At 35.0% G+C, this 26,253-nt stretch overlaps 1 protein-coding gene across 1 annotated transcript; it reads left to right on the forward strand.

Moving 5' to 3' along the window:
* Window positions 1–17,371: 17,371 nt before the first annotated feature.
* On the forward strand, window positions 17,372–23,903 carry LOC113773087 (protein argonaute 5). The gene is made up of 23 exons (XM_027317624.1): window positions 17,372–17,416; window positions 17,832–18,251; window positions 18,881–19,080; window positions 19,161–19,310; window positions 19,435–19,568; window positions 19,729–19,835; window positions 20,047–20,150; window positions 20,319–20,439; window positions 20,522–20,638; window positions 20,772–20,882; window positions 20,962–21,033; window positions 21,319–21,432; window positions 21,520–21,685; window positions 21,765–21,886; window positions 21,971–22,108; window positions 22,193–22,335; window positions 22,411–22,473; window positions 22,544–22,607; window positions 22,698–22,833; window positions 22,937–23,010; window positions 23,120–23,214; window positions 23,339–23,370; window positions 23,463–23,903. The coding sequence occupies exons 1-23, from the start codon at window positions 17,372–17,374 to the stop codon at window positions 23,636–23,638; spliced, it is 2,904 nt and encodes a 967-aa protein (XP_027173425.1). The 3' UTR covers window positions 23,639–23,903.
* Window positions 23,904–26,253: the final 2,350 nt, after the last annotated feature.

Here is a 26,253-nt window from a genome sequence, read left to right on the forward strand (position 1 = left end):
ACCGGTTGGTTATTAAATAGTTTCCGTCGCTAGAAGAAACAAGATCAGAGTATCCATCTATAGTATATAATCAATATGAAGAATGCTTAATAATCTCTTTGGAACAACAATGTCAACTAAATGCAGCCCTATCAGCTGCGAACCTTGTCAACTTGACCTGAAGAACTACTTCTAAATGTGTCGGCACTGGAAATGATCTTGCTCTTGCTGATTATTCCAACAGTTCAAAAGAATGTGATCTTCCCTCTTGGTTGGTTCACGGGTTGATATGCTTCAAATATAAGCAACATGGAATTACTTCTCTGGCACAAATCATAGTACTGCTCATCATCTGAATGTAACCAATTCTTGATATCGTCTTAGTCCTTGATCTCGTCTTTCCCACAAGGCTTCTGCATAAATAATTCTAGTTGGCATATCAAATAGGTATGGAGTTTGTTGCAACCACAACTATGATCATAGTCATAACCCTGATTTCATGATTGAGGGATTAAAGGATAAAGCCTGGTCATCTGGTATTTTGACAGTGGTCAAATAGTAGTATTTCAGTAAATAGACTAAAGATTACTGAAAATTACCATAAACTTTCTGTTGCAAAACTAGAAGCCTCGTTACCCTTATGGCCATTCTGACAAGCCATTGATGTTTATGGCAATCCGTCACGGCCGTTGGAAGACATGTGAAGGTAAGAAAGAGTTTTCCCTACAATTCTGATCTGATCAAATTAATTCTAAAATACGAAGCATCACTCCATTGATTAAATTTCTTTCTCATCTCTGGATTTTTCTAACTGCTGTCCAGGGAGTACTCAACAACACATTTAGATTATCATTTGAAACCCCGTGTCCAAACTCCAAACTTGTCTTCTTTTGCCCTGAACATTTTTCGATCTCTTAATCTTCAATCAATTGAGCATACGGGCAATATCAGTCCGTCAATTTTATTTTTTTGGTGCATCAAAAATTATCGGGTACTTTTGGAAAGGGGGCTGTGACCTCTCTTTTTCAATTGAACTTTTTTAAAGATGATTTCTACACTTCATCCATGGTAAACTATGTATTGGGTACTTCATGGCGAACATATATCCTACAATTTCAAACTTTTAAAAGGTACATAAGGAATAGCAGCATTTCATGGCCACACGTAATTTTAGGTGTAAATGACGCCCATAATCTGTTTGGACGGCAATTTCATAGTTGTGTCAATCATTGAGTATTTTACGTAAGCTCTCAAGTCAAATGGGCATGTACTATCTTGACGGCAACTGAATGAATTTGGTGGTTGTTTTGGAAATGTTTGTCTATATTCTAAAGATTATAAAGTGCATCGACGCAAAAAAAAATAAAAATACAAAGGATTATAAAGTCAAATCTAAAAGTTCAAGAACCAAAATCAACTCGCTCAAAGGTTCAGCTTCTGACAGTAGTTAGCCCTAATTATATATTTGTTAGATAGAATTTAGCCATAGATAGCTCATTTGACCAATATTGGCAGAAGATAAAAATTGATTATCCATTTGTGGGTTTTGCCTGGATAGTTTAATTGGTGAATATAGAGGCTATCAATCTATCAGAAAGAAGATAATATACCAATGAGTTTGAGGAATGCTTAACTTTTTTTTTTGGTTATTTACATTCCAAAATTATATTAGATGTCTCATATCTTATCATTGTCGTGTCTTTGAATATCTTCTTAATTCTTTACTCGTGCAGTTGGGAAATTTTCAACTGTTAAAATTAATGTGATCTTCCTTTTGTATTCTTCCCTTTTAGTAAGTTAAAGATTTATCCTTTCATTCTTCCAAAAAAACAAAAAAAAAAGATTTATCCTTCCAAAAGCCAAATTTAAGTTTCGTATGGGTCATGCGTCGACCAAGGAAGTTTAATTGTGTTATACATTAAATCGTGACAATCAACAAACTCGGGAAAATCAATTATTGGATGTTTGTAAAATGTGGCAGACAATTTTCATTCCATTCATACGCATAAACATATTGCTTCACAATCCTAGAACCAAAAACTAATTCATCAAGTAGTCAAGGTTACCAATTACTCTGAGAGAGAGAGAGAGAGAAGGACAACAAAAAGGGATTCTTCTTTCTGACCTAATCATTTACGTATGCAATGATGCTTGCAAATTGGGATTGATTTCTTTGATAAGAGAGATCATAATTTCATTAAAATCTGTACTAATGTCAAATGTTGTATCATCAAACATACACAGAAATCAAAACATTGATTTGAAAAATGGATACTACATATCATCTAAAGAACAAATAAAAATTACATTGTAAAGTTTCAAAAAAATATTTTAAAAAATGAGATAAAATAATTGTAATCCCATTAACAACTATACATGTTTCCAATTGCTAGATCTAGTGATTAATTGTTTCAAGTTCAGATATTATAATGAAATCTGTCGGGTAGACCCAAGAAATTATAAATCTGATAATCAAAATCTGAAAAAAAAAACTCGAAATAGAAAAATATCTAAAACTCTTACAAGAAATATCTTAAGAGAGAAGAAAACTCTCACTAGAAATATTTAAGAGGAAAAAATACTCTTACTAGACAAAATTAACTTTCATTAGAAAACCTTAGGGAAGGCTTAATTCACACAAATGAAAAAAAATTAGAGAGAGGGCTCCGAATCACAACAACCACAAAATAATAGTTGATTTTACCAACTCGGGATTGATTAAATAGACGTTAATTACATTCACGCCATTGATTGGGTGCTTAATTTGAAGACATGCAAAGGGCTAATTCAGGCTGAAATTAAAAGTCTTCTTAATGGACTACGAAGTCAAGGCATAGATGAGGACGTGCAAGGCGGCAACTGGGCACAGACAAAGTACTGATCCTACCTAATTCTTGCAAGTTTTCACTATCCTTGGAATAAAAAAAGGATCATATAACTGCATTTAGTCTCGCACAACCCCCTATTAGTCGACTTTCTTTTACCGTCCTTAATTTTTACCCCAAACTATGGGCTCATCTTTGGCTCCTACCGTCCAATCAGACAAGGACCTCAGACCTCCATTCTCTCCACGCACCCTTTTTTATACTACTTCACTTCGAATTCTGTTCACTTACTCTTGCCACACATGAACTTCTATAACTAGTGACCGACTCTTGTTTCTTTTCACGAAAATCAAGAATTGCGGCGAGAGTGATCTTCAATTCATGGCAACTTGTGGAATATGCCCATCAAACTTTCACATATTTGTTCAACATAAACACTTGACAAGTCTCTGTTGTAGCCTCCCCTAAAATCTCTCTCAGGCCACTATTTATTTGGAGCAATTAATTACTAGTGGATAAAGATTAAAGTACTAAGCAAAAAAAATATTCAAAGTCTTTCACTCAATTTCGCTACGAGATATGTTGTATTCCATTTTCATCAATTTGTTACTACTTTAAAGTTTAAAGGTGATTAACTCCAAAGTAAAAAAATAATCAGATGAAAGAGTGAAACTGTCCCTTCTGTTTTCGGCATCCAATCTGCAAGTTTCTTGGCCATTCTTTCTCATCCTCACCCCTTAAATAATTTGCCTTATCAGGAATAGTACTTATTTTGCCTAATCATTATTCTTTTTTTTCCTATTGGTCCAAAGATGACCTAAAGCCTATATGAGGTCATTCAAATCAATGCTGATAGCAGGAATGAGGTCATTCAATAAATTAGTCAAGACTCGAGACATTACAAGAACGGGGTTTTTTCCTCACTTATCCATCATTTTCTAGTGGTTAGTTACCTTCTGCGGCCACCCAACTCCTCTTGCAAGATTGAAGAACCAAATAAGCCAATTTATGGATCACTGTGCAAATATATATCTCGCAAAATGTTTATCTGGCAAATGCTGGTGCTTGGTGTTGATAAATGATATTAACCGATCGACAAAGGGCTTATTCTCGGTTAATTATTTTTACTGATTATAAATTCTAATTTTGGATAATTGATTTAGATTTTTTAATGATCGAAAACGTTAAAATCTATAATCTTTCAAATAGGAACTTTTACTCATTGCGATTATTCTCTATAATCAATTTTTATAATAAAATTTTGTAAAATCAAAAGCAACTGAAAACAAGGCCAAAAAGGCAATACGTCGTTACTCAAGAGGTATGCTATCACCTAAGCAAACTGTCACGTGGCTTTAGCCTTTATAAATGGTAGGTAAGAGTTGTATTTTCGTATTTGCCTCGTGACATGGTTGTGACATTATAATGGGGAATGATTGAAAACGAGATTTAGAATCAAATAGGTGTAATTCAACTGTATCAGTTTCCAAATAACTCCAAACTCAATACAAGAAGCTGAAAGAATCGTTATCTACAATTTGTGGTGAGGAATAAGAATTAAAATTACAAAAATCTACTACGTCCACCATGGTCAAAACTTCAGTCTTACCAACCAAAATTTGTTAGGTGAAACATGATTTTCTTGAGATAATGGAACTCATACACAAGCATCAACGTGATTATGAGGAAAATTCAAGCGAAAAGGAGGAAACTAAGAAATAGCAGTCCCCAAACAAACGCTGTCCATTTACCACAGGTAGTATTTTCCTGATGCTTTTGGGAAAAAAGTCTGATTAGTAGTCTAAGTGCTAGAAAAAATGCTTTTTGTCCTCGTCCATTTCTGGGACGCAAATCACGGGCCAAATCTGTACTGATAAACCCAAGCAATGTTGTTAAGACCGTGAAAAACCCAAGCAATGTTGTTAAGACCCTCCAAAACGAGTTAAGAGGATTTGATCGGTATTGAAATTTGAATTAGAAAACGAAAAACATTGAATCAATCCAATCCATGTAACGATCAAAAGCTGGATTTTGATAAACTTATACAATGTACAAGTCCTTAAGATTAGTCTCTCATGGAGGAAAAAATAAAAAAGGTTGTCTTTCGTGAGTTGGCTTGCTTTTTCTTTTTGATTAACGAGATATAATTATATGATTGAAGATTAACTTTTGTTACGCTATTCTGCGACAACCAGGACGTGTATTTTAGTGTAGTGGCATTGACATTTCAAGATACAAGACAATCTTGGCTAAAAAAATTGGGTTGACAATTCGACACGCACAAGACCAAGATTATGTAGTAATATACTAGTGTACATTCTCCCCGTGAATGAGATGCAATAGCGTTGTATAAAATGAATGTCTTGAAAGAACGAAAGTTGGTTCACATAGTTGCTTTCCTCCAGCTAGAAAGTCCTAAAACTTAAGGAAAATGTCCAAGCTAGAAAGAAAGGAAAGCCATGCCAATTTTCGCAGATAAACAAATAAACACACGACTGTACATTTATGTATATGCAGTGGAATTGATATCGATTTATCAAAGTTTGTGTATGCAAGACGTAATTCTTTAGCAGGATCAAACGCTGTTTGTGAATAAAAATTGTTCTTAACGCGTTAAAGGTAGTTAACAGTGTGAAATTCAGATTCTTGTTCGATTTCTTGGCTTTCACTCTCAGAAAGGTGAAGGCTATATTCATGAACCAATTGTTCCCAAGAATTCGTTGACTACGTGGGGTCTTGAACATCTAAGTACATTCTCTCTATTTTTAACACACCGAGTATGATTTAGGTCAATATGATCGAATTCTCAAAGTGGCGTCGAGTTTACTTGTAATTGGATATTGTTTCTTCCATGTTTGCTTGGATACATGGTCAATTAACAATGGAATTGATTTGCCTAGCATTACAAAGTAATAGAATTACAGTTTTAGCCTGGAAAAGTTTGATAATAAATGTTTGTGCTAAGTAGAGCCTCTTTCTTGCTTTTAGCAAAAATTCATGTGATATATATGGGGGCACAATGTCACGACTCGGATCCAAGAGCTAATCCAATTAATTTTTGGACCAATTCATTGATCCAAAATGGTTAACTTATATTACTACGTAACCCAAGCATTGAAGTCCTTTTTTCTTTTTTTGAAAGAAAAGCATTCAAGTCCTTAAACCATTCTTTTCCTCTTCATTCCATCGATGTGGAATACTACATCCTCCTCACCTTTAGAACTTTGCGTTCTAGCAAAGGACGTCAGAATTCCAACTGTCTACTTGGTAAAGTGTCCACTTAATCATACTCGAATTCTAGAGGTGGCTCCCGCTCGACGTGGCACTTAACTCCTTGCACTTCTTTGCGTAGTTAGAACCATAATCCGCTGACCCAAACTCACCTCACGCAGAGATCACACGAGATTTACTCTGATACCAACCATCATGACTCGAGTCCAAAGGCTGGCCCAAATACGCTCGACGTGGCACTTAACTCCTTGCACTTCTTTGCGTAGTTAGAACCATAATCCGCTGACCCAAACTCACCTCACGCAGAGATCACACGAGATTTACTCTGATACCAACCATCATGACTCGAGTCCAAAGGCTGGCCCAAATAATATTTGGACCGAAATCCACTGACTCAAAATGGTTACGCAAATTACTATGTAGTCTAAATATCCAAGTTCTTAAATCATTCTTTTCTCTACATTCCCTGATGTTGGATACTACAAAAAAATGCCAATCTTTTTCATTTTTACAAGGAAAAATCGTTCAAAACATTCTTCACATTTTGTAAAATGACTTTTTTCGTCCATCACTTTTAAAAGTGCAATTGTACGTCCCTTACAAATTCACATTCATCAAATTTGATCCCTATTTAGGTTTTCGACTAATTTTTTATCGAAATCTACCACATACCTTGCACGTAATCATTTTTTAAGAGCAAAATTGTCAAATCAAATTTACATAATCCGATGTTTCGTCTCTCACATTTCATAAAATAAATTGTTTCATCCCTCACATTTTACAAAATGAATCTTTTCATCCCTCATTGATCATGTGTACGAATAATTTTTTTTAAAAAACTCATGTATATATCTATTTAATTTCACTTGAACAATACAAATAGCATGTAATATATTTCTATTTGATTTCGTTTGAACATACTGCTCAGGTGAAATTAAATAGATATATACAGAAATTTTAAAAACTTGTTAATTTTTTGCTCGTGTTTATTTATTTTTACTTGAAAATTGAAAATAAATAAGACATTTAATTCTAAATATTATCAAGTGTTTATATCGAATTAAATTTGAACAAAAAATAAATAAATAAAAAGTATAACAAAAAGAAGTAAGTGATTGACACTTTCAAATTTTAAAACAATCACAAAACAAGTAATTCAATTATTAGTCTTAAAAGTAGTGAGTAGAAATTTCAGATTTAAATTACAATTTATTAGCATGACTATAGAATTCGAATTAGGACCAATTAATTAGATGGCCTTATTACACAATTCAATAAATGAATTATTACTAAAAGAAAAAAGACCACAAATATTGAATAGGTTCACATAGTGAAATCAAATATATATGTGTGTGTGTGTGGGATTTAAAACAAAATTGTTAGTTTTAAACTCATGTATATATATTGAATAGTATATGTACGATTACAATTAGTCTGTTTAGATGAAATTAAATAGAGATATATTACATGCTATTCATACTGTTCAGGTGAAATCAAATAGAAATATATATGAATTTAAAAAAAAAATTTATTCGTACACATGATTAATAAAAGATGAAAAAGTCATTTTGTGAAATATGAGAAATGAAAAAAATTTATTTTGTGAAATGTGAGAGACGAAACAATTCATTTTGTAAAATGTAAGGGACTATAGATTGGATTATATAAAATTTGATTTGATAATTTTACCCCTAAAAATGATCACATGCAAGACATGTAGTGAATTCCGACCAAAAACTAGTCGAAAATCTAGGTAGGAATCAAATTTGACGAAAGTGAATTTATAAGGTACGTAAAATTACACTTTTAAAAGTAATTGATGGAAACAATCATTTTACAAAATGTGAGAAATATTTTAAACGATTTTTCCTTTTTACAATAAGCATTTCGTATCGATAGGAGTGTTCTCTATCGGTAAAATATCTATTTTAAACTATCTCTATATCAACGTAGTAGTGGAAAGACTACCACGCTGCATCTAAACTTCAAACAGTTAAGTCTTGACTCGTACGGTTTGTACTTCACAATTTTCTTGGAGTGGAAAAATAAATAAATAACAATCTTTTGAAACGTGCATTGCTGCTCTCTGAACGTTAAACCTATATTCTCTTTTAAATTGAAGGTTTTGGTGACCCTCATATGATATGTTCCTACGCATATTTTCTATTTCCGCTGTACATGTTTGGCCAGCGAAGAGAAAATTATAGAACGTATTTTTCTGTGCAAAATGTCAACTATTGGAAGCACACGAAAAGTGGAGAAAGCCTGAGCGTTGGTTGTATCAAATGGGAGAGGGAAGGGGGACCTCAAGCCCCACCTCAAACAAAAAAAAAAAAAAAAAAAAAGTGGAAGTCATTTTTTTTTCTTGGCTACAATTTGTGTTCCCTCCAATTGAAAAAATGAGGGTGTTCGGACTAGGGGTGCAAACAAGTCGAGCCGAGTTTTAGCCTAATCGAGCCGAGCCTGTAGTTAATTTTGTGAAGCTCGAACTCGAACTCGAGCTCGACGAGCTCAAAGTGTCAAGCTCGAGCTCGAGCTCGACTCAAATTCGAGTCGAGCTTGAGCTTAAAAGATAAAAAAATAAAAATAAATAAATAAATTTATTTTTAAAAAATAAAAAATAAATATTTATTTTTAAAAATGAATAAAATAATAATTTTTTAATAAATAATAAAATATTATGGATATATGTATAATTTTACTATTAAAATAAAAAATATATAATAAAAAAAATATATAATTGAGCTCGCAAGCCAACGAGTTTTATGTTTTTTAGCTCGAGTTCGACTTAATAAACTCGAGCTCGGCTCGAGCTCGATATTGACCGAGTTCGAGTCGAGTTAGCGGCTCAATTCGTGAACACCCCTAGTTCGGACTTTGAGTTTTTACGGAAAAAATTTTGGAATATTCTCCTAACATATTTCTTAAACATCCTTTTTATCTCACATATTGATCATTACAATCTAATATTTAACAAAAAATTTAAAGAATTGCAATGCAAAAGGTGGATCTTAGTTAGATCAACACTCTTGTGATGACACATTACTTAACTCAGCATTTTAAGTGTTTTACCACGATCTACCCTCTAAGGATAAGAGACCTTAAAAGTTAAAACCTCAAGAATTAAAGCTCCAGGGTTCAAGAGACTTTAAAACCTCGAGAATTAAAGGTCCTTTCAGGTTCAAATCCATCTCCCCCTTCGCTTATGAAATCCTACGATAAGTATTTTATGACTTTGAGGTGGGTTCCACCGACATCAGGCATAGTACAAAAGTTCTCTGACCCAGAGATTCTATCCATTCCGGGCAAGCGGGCACTTTCTGAAATGAGAAAGAATGAAAAATGTTGCAACTTAAAAACCCCACCAGTTAATTGGTTCAGCTACAAGTCCACAACCCAGCACGAGATTGGGTCCAATTAACTTTTGTATTAGCGAGATAAATGGGCCGAAAACCTGAGATCCTCAGCTGATCCAAAAGGTCCTTCTTTTCCCCCCAAATTGTTGTCAACATTTGAAGGGTCTACTGTTTATAAGAAAATGGAAAAAAAAAAAAATGAACTCCCAAACACTTTTCTTATCTTATATATGTGATAAAATCTCATTAAATTGTATGAAATCAGGATAAAACTAATGAAAATATACTCAACCATGTGACATAAATTCCAGTACAATTGTGTCCTAGATGGAAAATATGAATATGTGAAATTTTGAGTGACCAGAAACTCAGCAAAAGAACATCAACAAATTAATCATAAGCCATAATATTACTATTCCTTCCTCTCTTTCTTTTTTTTTTTAATTAAACACAATAGTCAGCCTAACCTACTCCTACTCTTGCGAGGAGGGGGGAGAGGTCCAACGGATCTAAACCACCATTAGACTAGACGGGTGCACTACGCACCCATACCTGTATGAATTTAGAAGAATCACGTATAATAGCACATTGATAAGAGATAAGGTTTGAATTTTTGACTTCCTATCCTACAAAAATTTAAAATTTTTGATGGTAACCAACGCCTAAAAAGCCATTTGGTTTTATTCCTTCCTCGTATTCTAAACCTACTCCCAAAGAAAAGAGGGGAACACATACTTAAGGACGAAGAACTAAGGGTACATCTTTAAGCGGCGCTTTAATTGTCCGTACGGACACAGAATAAAGGCCCTCAGCTTACTGTTAAAGTTACAGATTCTTTCTTCCTTTGTTCCTTTCACACATAAAAGTTAATGGGTACGTCCGACTCTAAAAAAAAAAAAAAAATTCCTTTTGCCCTTTTTAAGGATGTTTTACCACTTTCTTCGGAAAAGCTTGCCGAAATCGCAGTGGCAATTGAGACTTTGAAGTGGGCTACCCTCAAAAAAATGTAAGACTTTTCGGTGGGCCTGAAAAGGAGTCAAACGGCGTTGTCACAACCCCGGCGGGCCAGCTCTCTTATTAATTTATTTATTTACTTTTTTTTTGGGTAAATCCAGCCAGCTCTTCACTTAATTGGAGTCTTAATATTTTTTTTTTTTTACACTGTTAATGTTACATTCTAACGAGTTGATACTCACCAGCCCGTCTACTCTTCTCTGTTTTCGAATACACTCGAAGGCCATCCTTTTGTTAGCTGCCCAACTAATCCAAAAAATGCATGCCACGTTATTGCTAGTTTGAAAAGGAAAGAATTTTAGACTTTTAGCAACTTACAAAATTGGTATGATGTTAGCAAAGCGCAAATGGGCTATCGGTTTTATCATAGCTTGTAAAATGTATTATTCTCTAGTTTAATTGGGTATGTAGATTGCTTCCAACAATTTGTGTGTTCTGAAAAATTGAAACGAAAAAAATGCAAACTGTGTGTTTTGAAAAATTGAAAAAAAAAATTATCAATAATATGATAATATCTCTAGATTTTGAAATATAAAAAGACAATTTAGCCCAATTCTGACCAAATTCTTTTGTCGTCTTCAGTATAATTGATGATTCAAGTAACAATTTTTTGCTCTTACAGATGGAGAGGAAATTCCTAATTAGTTAATTGGGATTGGTCCTTTAGTTGTCCGATATAACTTGTAATTTTTTCTAATCTAATGCACTACTTTGTATCAATAAATTTTTTTTGATAAAATATCATAATTTCATTAAAATATGTATTGATAGCATAAATTACATCATCAAACATACACAGATATAAAAGAATATATCTAAAAAATTATACTACAAATCTGAAGAATAATAAAATTACATCACAAAACTCCAAATTTAAAAATAATGTAAAATAATTGTAACTCCACGGGACATCTGTACATGATTCCAATTGCTATATCTGCTAATTAAGTGTTTAAAATCCGGATATTATGGTGAGATTTGCCAAATAGGTCTAAGAAATTTCAGATTTGATAATCAAAATCTAACAAAAACTCAGTTCTAATAAAAGAAAATTGAAAAATTTTATCAAAAACTCTCGCTATGAATCCTTATGAGAGAATAAAACTCTCACTAAAAAATTTAGAAGAGAAGAAAACTCTCATTAGATAATTCTAAGGAGAAAAGAAACTCTTATTAGAAAATTTTAGAAGAGATTTTATTCACCAAAATGAAAATAAACTATAAAGAGGGTTCTTCCCATAGGAAAAGATAAAAAATTCTGATCTTTTTCCGTAGGAGAGTTGGGGGAACTTTTGGTTAGAGCGTTTTTTCTTCTAAAGAGAAGAAAAAGAGAAGAAAAAGGGAAGGAGAAACAATTTCCCTTCATAATCTGCTCGAATTTCCCTTCGCTTTACCGATTGCCATCAGATTTTGACTATAAGAATAATAAAAGCCAGACTTGAAGACTATGGTCACGATCCCCAACCCTCAAGAATTTCTTAGAGGGGAATTCCAGTTATTCCTTCCTCAAAATAACCCAACCACCCCCCTTCCCCTGAAAAGTTTAAAAAATAATAATAATTATGACTCATTTTAGATTAATTGTTTTTGAAATATTTTGCTATAATAGTGTATATGAAAAAAGTTTTTTACTGTAAATGTTTTTTGTGATGTTTTTAGAGGAGCTTTTAGAATATATTTAGAATATTTTTAAAGTTAAAATTTTTTGTAGTCATTTCTAAAAATTACCACCGCCACCACCACCCCTTCCCTCTCTTCCCTCTCTTTCTTCCTCCTCCTCCCCTTCTCCTCCATCTCTTTACTTCTCACATCTTCCTCCTCCCTTTCTTTCCTCCGTATCTTCCATTCCCTCTTTCCCCGCCACGCCTCACCCCTCTTCTTTCTCCCTCGATCTAGCTGAGAAGGGGAGGAGAAAAAAATGAGGGGAAGGAAAGAGGAGAAAGGATTGGATGGTGGTGAGTGATAGTGATAAATGGAAGAAGGAAATGGTGTGGATTTTTATTTTAATTTTTTTATATGTTTGGAGTTATTTTTGATATTGTATGAATATGATGTTTTTGGAGTTATTTTTTTTGTGTATTATTGTAACATTGCATATGAAAAACTTATTTTTCAAAAATCCTGTAGCTTCCACGATAAGCTTTGGTATTTGTCATCCCTTTTCTTTTTTGAGGATAATACAGTTTAGATATATATTCAGTTATAGTCACCATCACGGATTAAAACATACTTTTAAAACTAAATCAAATTTATAGGAATTTTTATGCATAGTCTATTAACACAACTCTTGTGTTAGCAATAAGATTCTCGATCAAGGTTTTGAAAAAAATAATTTGCCTCACAAATTCCAATCACCTTTTTATCCTCCCAATCACATTTTTATCTCACATACATCACATCACAAACAGTGTTATAGTAATTATTTCAAATAAATCATCAAAATAAACTATTATCCAAACAAACTCAAATTGTTCTTTGGTATTTGTCATCTTTTTTTTTTTTCTGAGAAAAAAGTTAGATATGTTCAATTTTACTCATTATCACGAATTAAAACATACTTTTAAAACTATATAAAACTTTCAAAAATTCTTACGAATTGCCCATTAATACAATTCTTGCTTTAGCATCGAAATTCAATCAGATGATTTTTAATAAAAAAATAGTTGATTCTTATCAATTGAATTAATTTGCATTGGCTAAAGGTCAGGTACAGGCCTCCGGCTGTTCCGTTGGCCCACTCTTCCGTTCTGAAACTTTGAGGTTTCTTTCCCCCTTTTCCACTCTTCCATTCATCCCGGTTCTCTAACATATCAGAAGATGGGACCATATTCCTTCGGCTGCACTAAATGCTACGACTTTTGGGCCCACAACCGAATCAATCTCATCTGGGAAGTGGGATCCCAAAAATTCAAAGAAAGGTACACCATATATTGAACAGGGTACAACACCGTGACGCTTTTTCATTTTTTATCAAGCATTGACTTTTCTTCGGCCTAAGGCAACTCCAGTACTGGGCCTACTGCGATAAAGATTATGAAGCGCGTCGTTTTTTATCTCAACGGTGTCGTGTGGGGTAGCCGCCTGGCACGAATCCCACACCCAAACCCCCGCTGCCACGAATCCGCCGTAAAATCACTGTTGGATTAAATTCTGCAGCACGCTTTCTTTCCCTATGAGGTTATCATTCCTTATGTTGGAAGACGTACTACGCTAACCAAGATTCTATCCGGGTGAAATGATTTCAATGTTCAAATCTCCATACCTCATTTGACAAATATACCCTTTATTTGGCGGCATGCACAGGCATTCAACAAACAAACCAAAATTTCTTTTGCTTCTTTTTTTGGAAAGTAATATATAATTAAATCGTGGGGAAATGTAACGACTGAAGAATAATTACTTAATTTGCTCTTTTTTCCTTTACTTACCCGTTTGAATTGCATTTTCCGTCATTTTTTATGAAAAAATTACTGTAGCAATTTGATGTATATGAGGGAAAAAGGTAATAGAGAAATGTGATCACGGAAAACGACGTAATTTTTTCGACGGAAAACGGCAATCCAAACAAGGTTAAGTGTTGAACATTTTCTTGATTTAATTCAGATCTTTTATTGTTTACGAGTTTTAATTAGTACTATATCCAATTAGTGATTTGATCACCTTAATATATAGTACCATTTGCGTTCAATTAATAGCATTTACCATGAAATTCATAAAACAAAAGCATCCAAAAAATACACCAACAAAAGAATTAATGGTTCATTTGCCTTTTCACTCTATACTAGTACTGAAATACATAACATTTCCTTGTTTCACATAGGATTATTAATCAAGTAGCATAGGAATACAGTGCCAAAAATGCAGCTTAGATTGCTCTTCTTGCTTTTTTATTTTGCCCCTTTTTTCTTTTTCTTTTTACCTTTATTAGCTGTGTTTTTCTTCACATTTCCTAGACATTGTCCCAATTGGCTTTGTATTGCTGTGATAAAAATAAAGAAAGTGAAATGAGAAAATTGAAAGCTAGAGAATTACAGGTGTGAACTCATCATGAAAGTTCTTATATTTACATTACAAATAAATCGTATACAGTTTTGTATAAATAATTATAAAACGAAATGCTACAATGCTGTTTTTGAAAAACAACCCAAAAAACAGCTAATCCAAACGTAGCCTATAAATCTATATAAAAAGCTGATATTATACTCATATATTATCTGGGGGCTTGGCCCTTGTCGGGGTTTCAATCCCACATCGCCTATCTGGGGGAAAAGGATGGGTAGTTAATTCCCCTGGACGCCTTCAAAAGTTGCCGGCTTTTGAAAGTTACTCGGGGATCTAGGTTTAATTGTCGCCCTTCTTACTTTGGTAAGAAAATGTCAGGATACTCGTATATTATCTTTATCCTGATGGCACAAATTTTCAAATAAATTAAGTAAGAAATATATTGAATCTGAGGGTAAAATTGTCGCACTGAAAACAATCCTGCTTTCTAGAATAGGACTACTGTTTTCCTTCCAGCCAATTAGCCATGCACTACCTGGACGTACCCAGTGTTTTGAAAATCGGACCGGACCGGCCGGTTCGACCGGTTGAACCACGAACCGGCCATTGCACCGGTCCGGTTCTATGCTTGTGTTGACTTTGCCAGAAACCCGGTCAAACCCGGTAAAAACCGTGTGAACCGTATCGAACCGGATTGAACCGGTTTTCAAGTTTTTTTTTCTTTTTTCTTTTTTTTTTTTTTTACTTTTTGCAAAATGCTTCTATCAAGATTCGAACTCAAGACTTTTGCAATAGAAAACCAATGTAGTAACCATTGCACCATCACATCTTATTTGCTTCATTTGATAACTTATTTATATAAAACAAACATCTATATTTCATTTTTCCATTTTTCTTACAAAATTCCATCCTCTCATGACTCTTTCTTTTTAATCTTCAACTCTCTCTTTCTCTCTCATCTTTTCTTTTGTCACTTCCTTTTTAATCAAACCTCTTTAGTTTTAATATATTGATGTTTTCTTCTATCTTTTAATTTTGTTTTTATCCATTAAATTGAAAAAGTTAAAAAAGAATTATTTTTCTTTAACCCAAATTATTTAATGCCACAACCGCTCACTTTTATCTCATTTTTTGTTTCTTATCAAGTTTGCATTTCTATTTTCGATTCTCTTGACTTCTTTCGAACTCCAAACTTCCTTTTTTAAATTACAATCTTTAAATCTCAAAGACGTAAATTAAAATTTAAGTTCACAATGTCAAATTCTCATAGACGTGAATTTTGTATAATTTCAAAATATTGTGATATTTTTTGGTTGGATTTAAGATTTTTTTGGTAGATATAATTGAAATTAAGATGAAATTTATTTGTTTTAACTTATAATTTAAAAAATTTATTTTTGAAAATCCAAATTATTCAAAAATAGTGAACTTTTCATCATATAAAGTTTTAAATTAGTCCATTGCATGTCTTATTTTGTGCATATATATATTTATATAAAATATTTTTAAAAAAATTCATTGAACCGAGGTTGAACCGGTCCGACCGGTTGAACCTCGACCATTTCACCTCACCGGTTCAATTGACGGTCCGGGTTTTAAAACATTGGACGTACCTCAATTTTTTTTTGTCTTCCATCTCTTGATCAATTTTGGATTGCTATTTTTAGATTTATTTTTGTAGAAAAATATATTGTAATAATTTGATGTATATGAAATAAAAAGGGTGATTGGGAAACGTGTTTATGAAAAATATAAAAATTTTTCTGTTAAAAATCACAATTCAAACAAAATTCTTGAATTCCTAACAGGACGTGTGATTTTGCCATTCAAAAAATTCTAGTTAAATTAATGCTTATCTCACAAGTTGTCAAACTCAACAACTGTAGGCTAATGAAAACTCACCCGTTTTCTGCCCCTTTTGATTCGCACAGCAATTCTTCTGGGTTCACACTTTTAGACCCAACTCTCACGTTCTATGTTCTTACTTCTTAGGCAACTACGTTATGTTTTCCTCCTTTTACGTTAGTTGAATTTTTCCTTTTCTATGAAACAAATGGTTATTGAAAGGTCAGATTCGACAATTTCATCCTCCCCGATCCCGTCTATTAACATTTAATAAAGAACCGTCCCAACCAGCTTTATATTATTAGTATTATATGTTACTATAAAAATATATTTTTGAAAAAAAAAAGTACTATTATTCCAAAAAATTATTTGAAATAATTACTGTAGTATTTTTTTTGTGATGTGATGTATGTGAGATAAAAAGGTGGTTGAAAGTATAAAAAAATAGATTAAAAAATATATTTATGATGGAAGTGAAAATTTTTTTATCCAAACATAGCCACGCAAAAAAACTATATCCGTCTCTATATAATGCATGAACAACTGGTTTGGTGTTAAAAAAAACCTGTCATTACAGTCCTGAGTGTGTTGATATAACTACTTCTACCACATTACTCACATGTTTACATAACTGCTTCTGCCACACATATATATTATCGCCATATTTATCCCAAGTCTTTTTACCAATTTCAATAATAAAAATAAAAAAATGTCATAATTAATTTCTTTGCTACAACTAATTTATTATTGTATATTTTTTCATTATTCATTTTCTTCCTAAAATATGCACAAATATAACACATAGAGTGCGCCACACCGACTAATTCCATCATGTCTGATGTATCCCAGTCCAATGGTTACTTGAAATCATATGAAGTCAAGTAAAGGTACGAATTTGCATTTGAGGAGAAATCGGGGGTTGGCTACAACATATTAATGTGGCATTAATTGGACTTCTTTTCTTTTCTCATTAAATAACGGAATCATCTAATCAATTATTGGCAATGCAAGAAGGTCCCATAAATTTTCCATTCTGACCAATTATAATAACCCGTTGTCTTTAACGGAGTTTTAATTTTCATTAACGGTCCCCCGCCCCATGGCCCCCTAGTCTCCTTAATGACTCTCGAGGAAGCTACTAAGCTCTCCCTGGGAAATACTCAAGTAAGCCACAGTAAATCGATCAACCATAAATCCTGCGGTTAAATTCAATCACATCAGCCTGTTACTCAGTTTCACAGAGAACGGGAATCCATGTTAAATTACGTGGCTTAACCTCGATTAACTTGGTTTATGACTTCCCGTAGACCAGACACACCCAAATAATTCCACCCTCTTGCTCCACTGTTTCGGTCTTTCCACTACCCGCCTTCGCCGATCCCATGTCCTTTCAAGTCTCCTTATAAAGCAGGACAGAAGTTTTCCATTGTCACGCAAACCACATCCATTTCTTCCACTCGCTCGCTCTTCTTTACTTCTCCAAATCTCTCTTATGTTTCCATTTATATAAAAAAATATATAGAAATATTTAAAATTCCACACATAATTAGAAATCTCATCTAGATAATGTCCGGAAGAGGACGCGGACGTGGCGGTGGAGGTCCCGGCAGCGGCGGCGGTGGTCGAGGCTCATACTCGCCGGCTTTTGGACGGCCGTGGCCGTGGACGCGATGGTGGACGGGGATCATCGTCCGGCTACAATGCACCACCACCGCAGCCTGCTGGTGCTTCGGCAGCCGGGTCGTCGTCGTCGGCTTCGACGATAAGCCGGGAGTTGGAGCAAAAGTTGACCTTTCAGGCTTCGTCCTCCGGGAGTGAAGTTCCCGTACAGAGGCCAGAGGAACAGGCTGTGACGGAGGAGAGGAAACTGCCGCCAGCGTCGTCGAAGGCTACAAGGTTTCCGCAGAGGCCGGGCTTTGGAACTGTGGGTCAGAAATGTGTGGTTAGGGCTAACCATTTTCTCGTTGGAGTGGCTGATAGGGATCTACATCACTATGATGTAAGTCTACTGCTTTTGCTTTTCATCTGCTTGCTTTAGCATATTCGCGTGTGTATACTTTTGCCTGTTCATGTACATGTTTGAAAAATCCAATGGCCTGTTCGAGTATGTTTTGCATTTTTTTCGTTTGTTAAAAAATGTCTTGGTTTTTATTTTTACGGAGAGTAGCACTAGATCTTTTCTGTTTGACGGAAATAATTGTTTTTCGTACATTGGATTACTATTTAATGCACTGATACGTCGTTGCTTCACAAGAAGGCAAAGTGTCTACTTGGATGATATCTTTTTTTTTTTCGTGTTCTAAACTGTAAAACGTGTTCCTAATTTTCTCTTGGATTTCGTGCTGGATTGTTCAGTTTCTGGTAGTTTATGGGTTTAATAACTGACGGCTGATTTAAACATTAGCTTGGTCGGTATTGTTCTTCAGTTCTTTTGTTGTTTTCTCTGGTCGTCCTCCAATTTTATTTTTGAATTTCTGCTAAAACTTTACATGATTTGATTTCAATGTGGTAAATAGCTGTTTTTAATTGTTGAATATCTTGTTTCTTGTGACATTCTACGACTTTTGCATTTTAACCATCTCCAATTTCCTATCTGTCATGGAAAAGTTTTACTGTATACTTATGTAGGTATCAATTACTCCGGAAGTGTCATCGAAGAAAGTATGCAGAGATGTCATGAGGGAGCTTGTCAAAAGCCACAAGCTATCACACTTGGGTAACCGAGCGCTGGCTTATGATGGAAAGAAAAATGTCTATGCTGCTGGCCCGCTGCCTTTTTCTTCGAAGGAGTTCATTATCAAGCTTTCTGACAAAGGTGATGGACCAAAGTAAGCGGATAACATTTTTCTTCATATAAGTTCTTATGGAATTAGCTGAAACAATTTTTAATACTCTTTTTCAATTGTAGGAGGGAAAGGGAGTTTAAGGTCTCTATTAAGTTTGCTAGCAAGGCTGACCTTCATCATCTTCAACAGTTTTTGAGAAGCGAACAGCTTGATGTACCGCAGGAAACCATACAAGCACTTGATGTGGTTCTGAGAGAAAGCCCATCTAACAAGTGACCTCTTGCTCGTATCTTTGTGTTTTACTTTAATCACTTGTATCTTGAGATGTTTTAGGTTGCAACTTGTCATGTAAGATATGTAGCAGTTCTCCTAAAGCAGTGAGATTTGTACTTGCAGTTATACTGTTGTGGGAAGGTCATTCTTCCATCCAACTTTGGGTGGTAGAGGTGAACTTGGTGATGGAGTGGAGTATTGGAAGGGATTTTACCAGAGCCTTCGTCCAACTCAGATGGGCCTCTCACTCAATATTGGTAGAATACTATCACTTGAGAATTGGTTCTTTCTTGCTTAAATGCATGTGGCTTCTTGTTCCGGAACTTGACTTGTCTATCAGGGATCCTTTTTCTTTTCTGTTCTCGTTTAATTTCTGTGGACTCTTTCTTGCTTTATTGATCTCTATTCTGTCTGCAGATGTGTCAGCTACGGCATTTTATGAACCCATTTCAGTTCTGGATTTCATTGCCAAGTACTTGAACATCAGAGACCTAACCCGTCTATCTGATCAAGATTGTATCAAGGTATTCCAGCGATTATTTCCATCGTTCTTATTATTATCTTTGTACATGCAAGAATGTTGTCTTTTTAATTGATTATGGGGGCAAAAGTTGGCTTGCTTTTTGGGTTGGAGATGGTATGCTCTCTTCGAGGTTCTGGATGCGAGTTAGCTAATTGATGTTTTTGCATTCTTCAGTTCTGGATCTATCATGTTAACTGTGTTCTGTGTTTTAGGTGAAAAAGGCTCTCACACGTCTTAGGGTGCAACATACTTATCTGGGGCACGTGAGACGCTACAGAATCTCAGGCATTTCAGATAAACCCACAAACAAGTTAACGTGAGCTCATACCTTCTCATTAGTGGATCCTTCTGCAAATTGACTTTATTTTGTTTAGTTGTGTCCAAATGAATGTGCAGAACTGTTGTATGAGTGTAGGAATTAAGGTTAAACAAACACAGTTGGATGATTTTCTTATATTTTACAAACCTTTCAACTACGATGCAGATTTGTCCGTGATGGAATTGACGTTTCTGTTGTTCAATACTTTGCTGAGAAGTACAAAATTGTACTTAGACATGCAACGTTGCCTGCATTGCAATCTGGAAGTGCATATCTGCCAATGGAGGTTTGCTGCTGAGCCTTCCCCATCCCCTCCCCCCTCCCTTTTCTTGTGAACTGAGCTGAGATTGGCTACACGTGAATTACAGGTTTGTACAATTGTTGAGGGGCAAAAATATTCAAAAAAGTTAAATGACAGACAGGTTACAGCTTTGCTAAGGGCTACATGTCAAAGACCAAGGGAGAGAGAACAAAGCATCAGGGATGTAAGTATAGTATATATTTTGCTTTATGTATGCCTCTGGTTTTTCGTTTTCTTTTTTGCTTGGTCATTGGGATTTTCTATTTGTTTCTCTTCTCTGTACTGCTTTGTACTAAGCTTCTGCCGTTAATTTTCAGATGGTTATGCGTAACAATTACAACAATGATCAGCTTGTACACCAGGAATTTGGGATTCAAGTGAAGCCTGAGCTTACTTCTGTTGAAGCTCGGGTTCTTCCACCTCCTACGGTAATCATTTAGTTCATTATTTAATGAACTGTACAGTCTTCAATCTGGTTTTTAAATTCTACTGTGCTTGGTTGTCCAGCTCAAGTATCATGCGACTGGGGGAGAACCAAGGGTAAATCCAAGGGTTGGACAATGGAATATGATCAACAAGGTGTGTATGTTATATTGTTACTGAAATAACGGGTTACTAAATATTCATATGCTGTGACTGATAAAGATATTCTGCTTATGGAAAAGCCATTTTTCTGTGACAACAATTGATTTGTTTATCTCTGAAAATATACCTTTTTTTCAAATTTGATTTTGGAAGAATTTAGAGAGTTGTTCTTATTTTATTTCTTTGACATGATAGAGGATTTTATTATTCTGCTAAACAAATTTTCATGAGCTTTGCGCTTACATGTATATGTTCATTTGGTCTATCATAATTTATTAGAAAATGGTGAATGGCGGGAAGGTGGACTCATGGGCTTGTGTCAGCTTCTCGCGGAATCTTGATGCAAGCAGGTTCTGTCAGGACTTGATTCGTATGTGCTCGAGCAAAGGAATGGTATGATCAATCCCTCCATATGATAGCCATTCGTGATGATTGTTCTATCACCTGAAGAACGTTTATAGATGTCTTTTGCATAATCAGGTATTTGCCTCAGGGCCAGTGCTTCCCATTCAATCAGCCCATCCTGGTCAAATTGAGAAGACTCTGTTTGATATTCATGCCAATTCTACTGCTAGACTTAGAGATTGTGCAGTGAAATACCTGCAGTTGTTAATTATAATTCTACCAGATCTCAGTGGATCTTACCGTGAGTAAAAGTATCTGAAATCTAACATGGATTTAGTGATTTGATTGCTTGCTTAATGCCAAAATTTTTGTACTCCCAGCAAAGATCAAGCGAGTGTGTGAAACAGAGTTGGGAATTGTTTCACAGTGTTGTCAGCCTAAGCACGTGCGAAAACCTAATAACCAATATCTTGAAAATGTTGCTCTTAAGATCAATGTCAAGGTTTGTAGTCTTCTTGTTAGTTTCCTTAGTTATTATCTCTCAAGGATACAACAGGTTTCATTTTGCTTTTGTCTGTTGAACCAGGTTGGTGGAACGAATGCGGTTCTAGAGCAAGCTGTTCAAAAGAAAATACCGTTTCTGACTGACCGTCCAACAATTATTTTTGGTGCTGATGTTACACACCCTCAACCAGGGGAGGATTCTAGCCCCTCTATTGCAGCGGTATGTTCTGGCTCAGTTAAACGATTTTGTTGTGCATGCCTATGTTAACTCTCTCTCTCTCTCTCGTTGAATGTTTGTCAACAGGTGGTTGCTTCAATGGATTGGCCAGAGGCTACAAAATATAGAGGGCTAGTTTCTGCTCAGCATCACAGGGTGGAGATAATCCAGGATCTCTACAATTGTTATGAGGACCCAAAAAGGGGCATGGTGCATGGGGGGATGATAAGGTCAGTTGCAAGATTACTTGGTGGATATGGTTGCCTATTTCTATCTTCCTCAAACCATTCATTTGGACATTACAGGGAGCTGCTGCGTGCTTTCTGGAGCTCAACTCGACTTAAGCCTGAAAGAATCATTTTCTACAGGTGCTCTTGTGCTCCCTTTCCCCAAATCCAGCTTTATAGAGCAAAAATTTGACATTAGTTGTATTTGTAGAGATGGAGTAAGTGAAGGTCAATTTAACCAAGTTTTATTGGAAGAAATGGATGCCATCCGAAAGGTATATGAATTAATTTTTTTGAGGTTCCTTGGCTCTCCTCACAATCTTTTCTTCAGAATGCCCTCTTATTGGTGAAGTTGTTTTGTCCAGGCTTGTGCTTCACTACAGCAAGATTATTTGCCACGAGTAACCTTTGTGGTGGTGCAGAAGAGACACCATACACGTCTCTTCCCTGCTAATCATGGAGATAGAAATTTAACTGACAGGAGTGGCAATATTTTGCCAGGTTCTGGTTTCCCATGAATAACCCTTTCTCTAATTGGCATAGCACTTCTTGTTTCTGCAATCACTTCTTCCATTAACTCTCCTCCTTTTATTTATTCAATCAGGTACTGTTGTTGAAACCAAGATTTGCCACCCAACTGAGTTTGACTTCTATCTTTGCAGCCATGCTGGGATTCAGGTAATTAGTGTTTCACCTGTGCCCTAACTGCATCATTGTGTGCTCATTTACCATTTCTAGTGTTGGAGCAGATGGCTATAATTGTCATCTGGTTCTTTATTTAACTCAGGGAACAAGCCGTCCGACCCATTACCATGTGCTTTATGATGAGAACGGATTCACTGCAGATGCTTTGCAAACGTTGACAAACAATTTATGTTACACGTAAGAATCTCTTGCTGTCTAGGATTACCTCTAGTTTCTAAAGTGCTTGTGGTATTGTTGGTTATGGTCAAATTATGGTTTCATCACTAAGTATCCTCACATGCATTCCTCTCTCCTTTTTAAGGTATGCAAGGTGTACTAAATCAGTTTCCATTGGTTAGTTTGCTAACTTTACGCTGTTATTGCAAATCTCGTTTAATAATAATCTGTTTCCATTTTCTGATCAAATGCCTAAAATGATTCTGCAGTGCCACCTGCTTATTATGCTCATTTAGCTGCATTCCGAGCTCGCTATTACATGGAAGGTGAATACTCGGATGGTGGTTCTAGCAGCGGGGGTAGGGCTACAAGAGAACAGAGGGCAGAGCTCCGGCAGCTACCAGCCATCAAAGATAACGTCAAGGATGTTATGTTCTATTGCTGAAGAGTTTCTCCTTCATGGTTCTTTTGTTGCGTATGGTGTCATTACCTGTTAATCCTTTTTGGTCAAATTATCGTTGAGAGATTTCTGGGTTCACTTGGTGTACCCTTAGATTAGATGTTGCTGACTTGCAACGTAGTAGCCGAAAAGACTTCCATTTTGTTCAGAACGGCCTTAAATTGTTTTGACTGATGTGTTTTTCTCGATCAAGATATCAAAGCCTATAGTACTCTTGCTAAGTTGAGTGGCTCTGCTGGTGCTATCCGAATGTTGAGCGTATAAGAAGGAAGTTGGCTTCACAAACGCTGTCAAATTTCAATTATTAAATTTGCGCTTAAAACATCTCCAATTTCAGGGGTCATAATTAAAATCTTGCTTAAAACGTCACCAACTTCATAACAAAGCTTCATGGCAAGCTATTTGTTCCAAATTTAGATTGGGGGGTATTCGAGTTGAATTTGAACTGGATGCATTTAGCACTATTTGAGCTCGAGTTTGAACTTGAGTTTAAAGAGGTTTGGTCTTTTAAGTTAACGGTGGTTTAGGGCTTTGAGAGAGAGACATGGGTGTTTGGATTGAGAGATAGCAATAAGGGGGAAGATAGACGAGTGGAGAGAAATGAAAAGGGATTTTTGGATTATTTAGGCAGGGTTTTGAATTGAATTTTTTTGGGGTGCCGTATTTACTAATCAATCCATGGGAATTATTATTTTTAATAATAACATTGTAGTAAATTTTTAACAAGTCCGTGTCTGTATATGTAATTTCATTCTAATATAACAATCAAATGTATTACTCAATTAAAGTCATTGAACATTCAAGTATAGCATTATAATACTCGAACTCGACTAATTTAAGTAGAGTATGGTTGAATTTGGCTCGAGTTCGATCAACTCCAAATTGAGTTGGACAATTGATTGAACTACTTATGACTTGCTTGCGAGTAGCTTAGTTTGATTGCAACCCTATTTTTGAGAGTCTGAAATTTAGTTGAATACCTTAATAACTATGCACACACCAGTTATGGCTAGATTATGAAACAGAAGAATGGAACCTCTCTCAGACCTCAATATAGGGCCACGGACCCACTACAAATTTTAGATAGGGAAAATTCATCAATTTGGTCCTTGAATTTTTCACTAAAACCAATTTCATCCTTAATAGTTCTTTTTAACCAATTTACTTCTTGAATTATGTTTTCCATTTCAATATAGTCCTTCTACGGCAGTGCCACCACATTTTAACTCTTTTCCACGACCAACCAAGGGCATTTTTGGCTAAGAAAAGGTTTGTTTCTGCATGCAAGTCAACTCTTCTATAAAAAAATGAGAAAAAATAAGAACATTAAACTAAGTAGTGGAGAAAAAATAAGAACATTAAACTAAGTAGTGGAGAAAAACTAATTTTTGACTAAAGTGGGGTGAAAATTAAAAATTTACAAATACAAATCACCAAATCACTCACATCAATCTCCTTCACTAGCATGCTTCGTCAACGCATATAGTTACCACTCTAAAAAGAAGAAGCATCGGCACCTGTACTCAAGTACAACCTACCAAGAAAATGTGGAAGGAAGGCCATTTTGCTTTTGGCTTGAGTAAGATTGGAATTTAGCAGAAAAAGTGGAGTTTTGGGAGAAATTAAGTGCAGAGGAAAATTAGAAAGCTTTAAAATTGCACTTCTGGAAGAAATTTGTCATCTTTGCTTGGATAGTAGGTTAATTTGCATTTCATCGTAAACACATTTATTACCCATCTTTTAATCTTGTATGCATCATATAAAAAAAGTATTATAATATTTTTTCAAAAAATTATCTCGAAAAATCTAGGATCCAAATATACTCAGATCTCAACTCCAAATCCACCATCGGCTTTTAACTTTACTGAGATTCTCTCCAAATTTCTCATTTGAAAAAAAAAAGCGGATAATAGGATGAAGAGCACATCAACACTGAGCCGACCATTGTATTACTACACCATCAAAACCAAGCTCGATATGGCTCTCTAAAGTAATTCCTATATCTTTCTTGCCTCACATCTTGTTTTAGACTTCAAGACAAATAGTTTTGGAACTAAGTCCTTTTTTTGTCCCTTTGTAAATATGCTATCATGGGAGAAAGAATTGGATTAAAACATTTGGCCTAAGTTGGATTATACACCAATTGCTCAAAAGGAAGAGTAATGTCAATTAATGCCCTCCAACTGCTTGTGTAAATGCCAGGATGTAACAATAAAAATGAATATGTGATTATGTGTATGTGATATGTGTTTGCATAAGAAGAGAAACTGTTATCTATTGTGGATTTTACTGGTCGCAGAAACTAACATCAAGTGGGTTGTAAGGAAAATATATCTATTTTCCTTCAAAATCTATTTCCTTTATTTCTTATTGTTTTAAGTTTTAAACAGAACTTGGATGCATATATTGTTTCTGTGTTCTGAGATGTGAGAGAGTGGGAAAATTCCGGCGAGTCTACTAGCTGGAAAGGGAGAACAATCGGAAGAAGAAGAACAGCTGCAACGATGCCTTAATTTGGGGGGAGAAAAGAACTAGTTTCTATTTTTTATCCCAGTTTCTCTCTGCAACAAATAAAACTTGAAGGACTACATTCATGAAAA

This window comes from Coffea eugenioides, chromosome 1, assembly GCF_003713205.1.
Source record: "Coffea eugenioides isolate CCC68of chromosome 1, Ceug_1.0, whole genome shotgun sequence".
Lineage (NCBI taxonomy): Eukaryota > Viridiplantae > Streptophyta > Magnoliopsida > Gentianales > Rubiaceae > Coffea > Coffea eugenioides.